Raw genomic sequence first — 12,053 nt, 5'->3', positions numbered from 1 at the left:
AGGATGTTTTATTTTCTATTTGTTAAGAGACATCTTTAGGCATTGATATTATTGAATTACCCAAATAATTAGACATTTGTCACAAGTCTCTGATATCTGACATTTATTGGAATACTTACGTTTAGTTTTATAAGTAATTATTAATATTATAAAAAATGCTCAAGTCTGTGTTGAAAATAATATTATTATATTTACAGTATACATTTTACTTGTTAAATATTGTCAGTATACAAAATAATAATACTCCCCCCCCCCCCCCCCCCCCCCCCCCCCCCGCATTTATATTTGTGTAAGCACATGGTATTTATACCCCCTGCTACTGAAGGTACAGTGGAAGCAGAAGGATGGCTGTTAGAAAGCTTTGGGGGGGAAAACTTGTGTGACTGCTATTAAAACTACTGGTACCTTTTGTAATGGACCCAGAACCATATTTTAGTTTTAAACTGAGCATTGTGGGACACGACAGCTTTAAAATAAAAAAATTAAAAAAGACTTAAGAATACGCTTACTTGACAGCTGGATAAAAGTAATTTATTTAAACTTTTAAGGTGATTTATTATGCAATATTGTAAAAACAAATTCTCACATTTAAGTAAAGTTGATCAGCCCAGTGTCCAATAACCTTGTATTCTGCCTTAGACCTATTGATGATTTGATACTGGAAAATGTCATAGCGTCCAGGAGCATCTCCATTCTCATTGAAAACGACAGGGGTTCCTGCACTTCCTGTTGATTACAAAAAAAAAAAAAAAACAGATTGGTTCAAAGGGCAAGGCAACACTCACGTTGGTAGTGTGGACAATGTGTTAATGACTGACAGTTTGGAGTGGGGGAGTGATTTAGACAGTTCTGGTTCAGGATCTCTCCTACCGTTTTCATTTTAGGACATCGTCAGACCTCACCCCTCCTCGAGTCATTTGTCACCCTCATTGAGTCAATCCTCACCCCTCTTCGACTCAATCCTCATCCCTCCTCCACTCAATCCTCACACCTCCTCGACTCAATCGTCAGACCGCTTCAAGCCATACTATCCCCCCCCCCCCCTTTTAACAGTTATAGTGGAATAGCTGGACAGTTTTACTTGCTAGAGAGACCAATGAGCACTACAATTTTTAAAAAATACAAATACACAAATTAAATGGGCCTATATTGATATAGGTACACAAATGTACGTTAATAGGACATCGTGAGTTAGTGCAGTTAAATGTGTTATGCGTTAATTTGAAAGTATGTTAAAGAAACTACATAATATATTGTAACAGGAGCTCTTGGGGTGGGAGGGGCTGTCTATGGGCGACGGGCACGGACCGCAGGAACTGCTGGTGATTGGTCCTGGCGTTGGTTGAGCTGGGACTGGCTGGTGCTGCACACCAGTGACAGGGGGAGATTTTGCTGTTGTTGGAAGCGGAGAAAGAAACGAGTAAACAGAATAGTTCTACCATGAGATTTCTTTTCAGTTCCACCCTGAGATTTATTTTTGTTATTGTTTTGTTTTTGCGGTGTAGGTTGTGGCCCACAGCTACCTGTTAAATTGTTAGTTAACCTTGATAAATTGTCTTTGATCATTTATTATTGTAATAAAAAAAGATTGAGTTTGCACCTGAAATTGACTGAAGGATCATTAATATTTTTGTTACAATATGCTTTCACATGTTTTTAATTACTTTTAATATAAGTTACTTCTGTTTTGCAATATTAAAATAATTAGTAATTACATATTACGTTTCAGGATTAGGTGATCTGAAGTACGGTAATAGTGAAAGATTTCCATAATTTAAACAAATCGAATACACTTTACCTTTTAAGAGGTCAATATATATTTAATTACATAATTACAACCAAATCTAATGTTTTTATTGTATTTTATTACATTACTTTATAGGTCGCTAGCTACTATCAATTCAGTAATCAATTGCTTCAGATCTTCAATTATCTTTAGCTTACTTAATAATACATTATTTTCATGAATATTTACATTAACTCATAAACGACTTTAAAAATAAAAATAAAGCAATACATAAAACGGAAAGTATGCATGTTACTTATTGGTATATATTTTCATTTAAAGGATATGGTTGTGTTTTTCCATCATCTGATTCTCAACATTGCAAAACACAAGCAACCTATATTAAAAGTAATTAAAAAAATGTGAAGACATTTATTACGTAATTTCTTTAACGTATTTCAAATTAACACATAACACATTTAACTGTACAACTCACGGTGTCCTATTAATGTACGTTTGTGTACCTATATTGATATAGGCCTATTTAGTGTGTATTTTTATTTTTTTATTTTTAAAAAATCGTAGTGCTCACTGGTCTCTCTAGCAAGTAAAACTGTACTGTTAAATTTCTGTCCAGCTACTCCAGTGTAACCGTAAAAAAGGGGAGGGGATAGTATGGCTTGAAGCAGTCTGGCGATTGAGTCGAGGAGGGGTGAGGATTGTCGAGGAGGGGTGAGGATTGTCGAGGAGGGGTGAGGATTGAGTCAAGGACGGTTGAGGATTGTCGAGGAGGGGTGAGGATTGTCGAGGAGGGGTGAGGATTGAGTCGAGAATGGTTGAGGATTGTTGAAGAGGGGTGAGGATTGAGTCGAGGAGGAGTGAGGATTGTCGAGGGGTTGTGAGGATTGAGTCGAGGAGGGGTGAGGATTGTGGAGGAGGGGTGAGGATTGAGTCGAGGATGGTTGAGAATTGTCGAGGAGGGGTGAGGATTGAGTTGAGGAGGGGTGAGGATTGAGTCGAGGATAGCTGAGGATTGAGTCGAGGAGAGGTGAGGATTGTGGAGAAGGGGTGAGGATTGAGTTAAGGAGGGGTGAGGATTGAGTCGAGGATAGCTGAGGATTGAGTCGAGGAGAGGTGAGGATTGTGGAGAAGGGGTGAGGATTGAGTTAAGGAGGGGTGAGGATTGAGTCGAGGATGGGTGAGGATTGTCAAGGAGGGGTGAGAATTGACTCGAGGAGTGGTGAGGTCTGAGGATGACCTAAAGTGGACACCGTACTCTCTTTCCAGGCCACGGGAAGCTGCCCTCAAATGAGGTGAGACACTGATGGTGTCAGAAGTCAACCAAGGCTGGGTGATGGAACATCAACCCCCCACCCCTGATAGAGGGGACAAGGAGGGGAGAACAAACTTCATGACATTTTTTAAGTAGGCAGGCACTGTATTTCATCAGCAGCTTAACTAATGATGGAAGAGATAGGAGTATGTAGCCTTGCTACAAGAATCTAGGCATGCCATGAAAAACACTTGAATAGATCTAAAAATTGCACCTTGTGAAAATACACATTTTTTGGTAATGCTCACACTATAAACAATAAATGTATGCCGATAAAAAAACAAATTGCATTGCTTCCTTTTGCAAACAATAGACAAATTGTTGGGTTATATTGACCTTAAACCAGTAATTTTAATAATAGGAACCTACTGTTCAGGTCAATGCAGTCTGGACAGTCTGTCCATTTTAGTGTTGGAATTAGAGGTTGTTGGATGTCATCACATGACCTCCTTGGATTTAACGCTACACTTTTAGCTTCATCCCATGGTATACATGTTTAAACAATACAGTGCATTCAACCACAATCAATAAATGGGAATCAGCAGAAAGCTGGTTCATCAGTTACATTTTTGGAAATTCAATGGGTATGAGACTGAGTTTGCAATTTAGGTTATGGTAAAATTTCTATTTACTCTTAATCTCTTTAACAAGATAGATTTCATGTGCTATATTTAGATGAATACATTTTTCTCTTATATTTGTCACATAACAAATACAAGCAACAAGGCAATAAAATGTTGTACTGTAGTTTATACTAATGTAAACGTATAGAACCAATACTACTACGGCTACTACTAATAATAATGCAAATAATCTAATAAGAATTTATACATTTTATTATACAGTGAAATCAGTACAATTTGCACACATACAGTTGCACAAGAGCAATTGCGTTTTTCTAACTGAATGTACAATGAACAATAATAACAACAATAATAATTCTTTAATGAATCAATAACGTAAGTCATTTTTTTCCATTTGTACAGAAAGTCAGCTGGAACTATTGAGTTTGATTTAGTCAGCTTAATGTGTAAAGAAAGGTTTTCTAGTGATTTTCATAAAATGTAAAAAAATTACTTATGTTATTGATTCAATAAAGACATCTGTTGGCGGGACTAATTTTCGCCAGGACCAACTGTCGGGGGATGAACTCCCGCCTCAACAACATGACTCGTATCTCATTCCATACCCTCACCACTCTCTGAGTGAAGAAGTATCTTCCCTCTGTCCTAAGTCTAACTCCACTTAATTTCCAACTGTCCTCTGGTCCTGGTTTTTGTACTGCACTTAGTAGAGAATCCCACCCCATTCTTCTTTGTTCTAGTCTAATTACATTCAGCTCTTTCAGGGAAATCTTCATAGCTCATTATAAGCCCTGGGATTAGTCTGGTTGCTCTTCATTGGACTTTCTCCAAGGGCACAATGTTCATTTGGTACTGTGTTGACCAGAACTGGACATAGTACTCTAGGTGAGGTCTCACCAGTGCATTACACAACCTCTCCATAACCTCCTTGGATTTGTACTCTACACTTTGGGTTATATACCCAAAAACATTATTTTTGCCTTTTTCATAGCTTCCTCGACTGGTTGCTGACAGTGATGCTATTTCAACACCAAGTTCTTTCTCTTGGTGAGCCTGTTCCAGTTCTACACATTCTTGTGATCTACACTTTACATGTGTGGGTACTCAACAATGTCCAGGGCATATGCTGAATTTGCTGAGAATTTCTTATGAATTGTGTAAAACATTTTTTTTCTTTTTTTCTGCTGTACTATAATTGACAGTGGGTAATCTGTGCTGCTATTGTTAGGACTTTAAGTAATGATCCTACTGCTATGTAATAAGAGAATGCAAAATTGCATGGTATATGTATGTATCTATTAAATTATGTATTACATTTCCAAAAGTACCATAATGTATTATTGTGAGTATAGTGTTTTTGTTTGTTTTTTTTTTTTTTTTTTTTTTTTTTTTTTTTAGTAGTTAAGAACATGCTACTCTGGATAACCAGACACAAAACTCCTAGTCATATGAGAACTACATGTTGGTAAACCTGACTTACACAGCAAGTTACTCTAAAACAAAGTCAATTGCCAGGTTTTCATTTACTGTATACTGTATTTGATAAGCCTGACTTGACTTGTTAACTGGAAACTGCACTGAAATGTTTTTTTTTTTTTTTTTTTTTTAAATGTTACACATATGAATTATTTGCCAGAAATTCCTACTGCATCTCCCAAGTGGGCTACATAGCATTACACGCTTGCTCCATGCTGATAAAGCTCCTTGGCTTGAATTACTAAATGCAGACAAATGAGACATGTTCAATGAGTGCTGCAATACATAATATATTACAAAATTGTCAATAACAACTGAAGACCTCACAAGTTAATATATCATTAAATTGAGTTCAGACAACATGAATTAAGTTAGAGAACCTAGCCTTGAAAATCTTTTTTTTTTTTCCATTGATCTAGTGTTATTGATTCTGGCTTTGAGATCTCTGTGGATTTAAAGAGTGGTACTGAAAACTTTTTATTTGCATCAGAAAAAAAAAAAAAAAATTTTATTTGAACAAACAGCTTTACAGCTGCATATAAAAGAGGAAATGTATACAGGCAATGAAGAATAATACATTACAGACCAGTAACTTTCATTCAGGATGAATACCATGTCCATTAAATGGATTCTATAACTGTTCAATGCACAATGTGGGTGCCCTTCATTGAACATGACATTCTTTGCACTACATTTATCAATATTATACCAAAACACTGCGTTGTGCAAGGAGTACTTTATTCATGATTGAAGAAATGTATTAAGGTAGCGTTAAAGCAATCATTATGTGCATAAGTAGTTACAGCACACTGATACACCAAAGAAATGTCAGCATCTGCCAACCACTAATCCAACACAGGGGTTTGCAGTTAAAACTTTGATTCTTAAAAATTCTCCTTCGTAAAATGATCAACCTGTTTTTATCCTCTGCTATACAGACACTCTAAGTGATGTGACATTTCAGATTAAGCTTTAGAAAAAAAAAAAAAAACTTATTAAAAACAGATTTAAATCACGTGGGTGCTTTACGGAGCAGAAGTAAACTCTGTGTGAAGCTTTTTGATGATGGCACTTGAAATTCCACAAGGAGAGCCATAGTAAAAAAATCCCTCAGCTAATCACTTGACTTCTAGTTCCTCATTTTATTTGTGCTTAATGAAAATTGAAATCCGTGATGACAGTGATTGGGTTACACATTGTGGTTCAGACATTTAGGTGTGCAGTCTCGTGTTGACCTTGAATCCCTTTCCTTTATTTGAAAGCAATAAAAAATGGATTTAGTTTGATCTTAAATTTAATGAACAATCAGATATGATTACAACAGAAAAAACGCAGAAGATGTGCTCTTTTGTTGGTGAAGTTAAATGATGTCATTTTGTAGCCCATGTGCAGGTCAGATTTGTAGGTCATCACAAGTGCGCATATATATATATATATATATATATATATATATATATATATATATATATATATATATATATATATATATATATATTAGGGCTGCCAATTAATCACAGTTAACCACGATTAACATGCTCATTTCTTTGGTGATTCATTTTTTTTAACGTGTGTTAACTACATGTTTGCTTGTATTATTTCTTAACATTTACTTTTTGCTAAAGCTTATGATTGTATTAATACGCCATGCTTTTATCAGCACACCTAGTTTGTTTGTGCTCTGTGCTGACTGCTTCCTGGTCCTGACTTTTCCTGTTAAGGGAGGGGTGGGGATAGAGGAAGCTCATGCACACACACACAAAAAAAAAATCCCGCTTTGCAGTAAGTGGGTCTTTCTGTCCCAACTGATGTAAGGCAGGGATATGGGATGTAACAAAAGAACCATACCGAACGCAGGTATTGCAGGTACTTTAAAAAAAAATGCATACGTATATATTCACATATCAGTGAATAAAAACGTTTTTGGTACATTAATGATGACAGTCTATCAGTGGCGTGCCATTTATGCAACGTATGCAACGTATGCCCTATAGGCTATAGCTCACTCAAATAAAGCTCACATATAGCATATACATTAGTAATAATAAATGTGCAGATTTGCATGTAAGAAGAATCATATCGTCCGTGTCAGGCAGGTCAAATGAATGCAATGCCCGAGTTGCCCAGGTAACGCGACACTGTGCGGCAGATCTCCACTCTGGTCGCCCGTTGAAAAACATAGGGAAGGCATTCAATTGAAGAAATTAATTGTCCTGATGGAACAGAACGAGCAGACCAACTGACAGCTGCCACCTTGTTGGGCTCAGGTCACGAGCAGAAACAGAAGACAGAAAAACAAATATATTATTTTCGGACCTAGAGAATACGATTTGATGGGTTTTAGGTCCAGACTTTGACTAGGCCATTCTAAACGTGGAATTTCTTCTGCAGCCATTCTTTTGTAGATCTGCTTGTATGTTTAGAATCATTGTCTTGCTGCATGACCCACTTTCGGTTCAGCTTCAGCTCACAGGAGGATGGCCTGACATTCTCCTCTAGAATCTTCTGGTACAATGCAGAATTCATGGTTGTGTCAGGTCCTGAGGCAGCAAAGCAGCCCCTAACCATCACACTCCCACCGCCATGCTTGACGCTCGAGATGAGGTTCTTCTATTTGAATGCAGTGTTTGTTTTTCGCCAAACAACGTTTCTCATTGAGGCCAAAAAGTTCTACCTTTGACTTGTCTGTCCAAAAGACATTGTTCCAGAAGTCTTATGGCTCATCTAAGTGCTCTTTGGCGAACTTCAAAACGGGCAGCAATGTTCTTTTTAGAGAGCAGTGGTTTCTTCCTGGTTATCCTTCCATGAACACCATTCTTGTTCAGTCTTTTTCTGATGGTTGAGTCATGAACACTCACATTAGCCAAGGCGAGAGTGGCCTGCAGATCCTTGGATGTTACTCTGGGGTTCTTTGTGACTTCCTTGATGATTTTCTGGTTTGTTCTTGGAGAGACTTTGGTAGGATGACCGCTCCTGGGTAGAGGACTGTGGTCTTAAACTTTCTCCATTTGTAGACTTGTAGTATCTGTCTGACAGTGGATTGGTGGAGCCCCAAATCTTTAGAAATGGTTTTATAACCTTTTCTAGACTGATGAGCATCAAGAATTGTTTTTCTGAGGTCCTCAGAGATTTCATTTGATCGTGGCATGATGTATTTCCACACACCTGTATGGTGAAGACCAAATTCACAAAGTTTCTGATCTTTATATAGGGTGGGGCCTCCCAAACTCACCCCTGGAGATCTACTTAATTATTTAAACACCTGAATTTAATTATCCCCTTAATTGAGCTGATAAAACTAGGAGTTCACTTACTTTTTCACATACCCTGAATCTTAACTACTCATTGTTTGTCTAATTCATACATAATTTTGTTTAAAAAGACATGGAATTGGTTAATATAAACCCTATTGGATATTTAAGAAAATGAAGAAGGCTATCATGGTAAAACTATGGAATTTCCATAATTATCATTGGAGTTCACAAACTTTTTCTCTGCATAGTGTATATATTTGAAAGGAAACTGATAAGAAAATATACAGTATAATTTGAACTGCATACAGGTGAGTAATAAAGTGATTCCATTATGAGTTAGTAGTTGGTTCAAATATATAACAGCAAATGCTGGAATGTTTCTGTATATTTCAGTATATATAAATATAAAACTATGAAGGTAGGGCAACAGTATTAATCCAGAAATAGGACAACAGGTTTCTTTTTTATGCTTTGTTGTTTTTGAATAATAATAATAATAATAATAATAATAATAATAATAATAATAATAATAATAATAATAATGACAACACAATATACATTTCACTTATATAGCGCTCTTCATGCAAGAATTCCAGGGCACTTTACAAAAGAAATATTAAAAATCCTGTGTCTAATATATAATCCAGCTACAAATAAGCAGTCCCAAATAAATCTGTTTTCTAACAGGATTTAAAAGACTTGATTGTGCTAGCATACCTGATATGAATCGGGAGCAAGTTCCAAAGACTGGATGCATTATAACTAAATGCACTAGCTCTGAATTTTAGAGACTGTCAGAAGATTAGCAGGCTAGGGAATGACCAGAGACATGTGGGGTCAGCATATCTTGAAGGCAATAAGAACTTTTATTAATAATAATAATAATAATAATAATAATAATAATAATAATAATAATAATAATAACAGCACCAGTAATAAAATAAACAAATGAGATGCATACATTAATTAATACTTTATATACTGTAAAGCCATATATATTTGCAAGTCTTGTATTATGCGTTTTTCATGTATGAAAAAAAATTAAACATTTTTGGCACAAATATCTTAGTCTTGTACATATAATGAAGTAATATGCTATTACCAGTGCAAAAGGTCGCTAACATTTCTAGAGCAAAATAGGTTTTATGAGTGTGATTCGCCAAATGTTTTGGTCGCAGATATTTATGGTTTTACAGTATTTTGTTTAAATATAGCTGATACAGCATAATTAAATAACTAAATAACAACTAAATAACAGAAAATGTTTTTGAAGTTCATGCTGCAAGTTTTATAATTCTTTTGCAGTATGTTTTGTAATTCATTTTCTGTTAAGTCACACAATTGCCATTCAGCAGTTTTTTTTTTCCATTCAGCCATTTTATCTTGTTGTTAGGAGTGGAGGTGTAGGCCGTTCCTTTGAAAAGGGGTGGTACTAACAGTGATATGAACCAATCACATGACAGATGAAGACTATTGCCTGGTGGTGTAAGGATGTTAGGGCAATATTTTACCTCCTATATTGAGGTTTTAACCAACCATAGGCTAACATTTCCAACCACTGACTATATATGTGTGTGTAATAATAATAATAATAATAATAATAATAATAATAATAATAATAATAATTGTGATTAAGACATTTATTGTATGACCAAATAAATCAGAAAATCCTCTTTTTATTTTATTTTATTTTTTTCCAGAAATTGTTTTCCAACACAGAAAATCATGTTTGAATTTATTTCTTGTGTTTTACAATTATTTTTTTTATGACTGTCATTGAATAAATATCTAACAAATGTGTTTGTCTTTATTTAGTTGAACAGAGAGAATTACTTACTTAATGTATGGCAAAGCTAAACTCTGTGGAATGATGTCTATGGACAACATGAGGTAATGTTTGTGATTCAGCACTGATTTCAATAAATATCCTTCATTTTGTTGGCTCACTAAATTCTAGTAGTGACACTGAATCAACATGGCCTAAAGAGAGTGTAGCTGTTTGCTTACAGTTCTGAAAGCATGAACCTACTTATGATATATCACATTTTCAATGGTATAATTGACTTAGTGTTGACAATCATACATTTATATGTTCAGTCCAGTTTTCCTAAATGTAATACTAGTTTAGTTTCCAATTACCCTATAATTTTCCTGTTTTATTTTTACCTTTTATATCAGTTAATAAACCACTTTCTTCATTTAAAGGTATCCTTCATGAGCATTTACACTTTTTAAAAATATCTATTCTTAAATAACAATACATAAAGGCTTCTCAGTAGTTTATGAAATCTCAATGATTTATTGGTGTAGATTTATCTCTGGTTTCAAAACCATAAACTCTACTATTTTATTGCTTAATTTTTGACATTTGAACTGTAACACAATATAATCTAATTAACACATATTCACATAGAGGATGTTGAAACCACCAAGGTATAGAACATCCAAACATTATCCATAACTGCTTAATACTATAGAGGGTTCTGGTGAACTGGAGCCTAACCTGGCAGACATAAGGTATAAGGCAGGACTACACACTGGATGGGATGCCAGTCAATCACAGGGCAGCTAAGGGGCAATTTAGAGAGGCCAATCCACCTAGCCAGCATGTCTTTGGACTGTGGGAGGAAACCAGAGTACCTGGAGATAACCCATGTGAACATGGGGAAAACATGCAAACTCCACACAGATAGACCCTTGAGGCTGGAATTGAACCCAGGACCCTGGAGCCATGAGGCAGCAGCCCTAACTAACATTAATTTATAAACAAACAAAAAACCTGAATGAACAGAGCCCCGTGTTTTAGTGGCAGCGGTTACAGAAATGAGTTTTGAATAAACCCTCTTGCAGATTGAAGAAAGAAGCATGATTAAATTAAATTGGCAATAGCTAAAGTGTGACAAAGCTGGGAACAAGATGCGGCCAACCATACCAAGAACATGTGCTTAGCTCAACGCACTAAGATTCCTTTACATTTTCCTAGACTGACAGAAATGCCTAATTTTACTCTTCCGGGCTCCAGGGAGCAAAAGACAGTGGGCAGGTAAATGGAAATGTTCCAATTACAGTAGTGTGAAACCATCAGAGCAGCACTGAGTAGACAAGCTGACGAGTTGTCAATAGACACTAGTGTTGAGTAGAATGCTATAAGAGACACGCATGTGCTTAAGTATAAAGAGAAATCTTAAAAAGGAAAAGGGATTAAAAAATAAGCTTTTCCTCCCTAAATCAACACAAAAGATTCATACACCATTGGAATAAATGTGCCACGTCTGGGTTTCAGAATTATATATTTTTATATTCTCTTAAAACTGCAATATATTTAAGAGCATGTGTGTATCTCTGAGAATGAAGCTCACTCCAATAGTATGTATCCATGAAGAATAAATTAAAGTCTTACGACTCAAAGGAATACGATCAAGATTTCTCACCTTTAAAAGAATGTTAATCTTAACAAATCATATAGCTTTGGCATGTGCCATTTCACTCTTAAAAAGAAAATAGTTCCTGGGGTTCTCTGTTGAACAGAATTATTCTATATAGATTACCAGGGGGTTCTACAATGTACAGTATTTGTCCAAAAGTTCAGATGCAAAAAATAATTGCGCTCCTGCATCAACCAAGATGGCAACCTGACGCATTTTTTGGAAAAAAACCTTTCAAAATGTTCTTCTTGGGAACTG

General features: G+C 35.7%; 1 protein-coding gene across 1 annotated transcript in view; it reads right to left on the bottom strand.

Annotated features, from left to right (window-relative positions):
• The window catches only part of LOC121318317 (metabotropic glutamate receptor 8-like), a 179,464-nt gene that overhangs the window by 23,336 nt on the left and 144,075 nt on the right, over nt 1-12,053 (bottom strand). Inside the window, exon 8 of the mRNA XM_041254837.1 lies at nt 587-726. Coding sequence (XP_041110771.1) covers nt 587-726 — 140 coding nt within the window. The remainder of the gene's footprint in view (nt 1-586; nt 727-12,053) is intronic.

Source organism: Polyodon spathula, chromosome 7 (assembly GCF_017654505.1).
Source record: "Polyodon spathula isolate WHYD16114869_AA chromosome 7, ASM1765450v1, whole genome shotgun sequence".
In the NCBI taxonomy this organism is placed as follows: domain Eukaryota; kingdom Metazoa; phylum Chordata; class Actinopteri; order Acipenseriformes; family Polyodontidae; genus Polyodon; species Polyodon spathula.
Note: the sequence above shows the minus strand (reverse complement) of the source record. Positions and strands in the feature narration are given on the sequence as shown.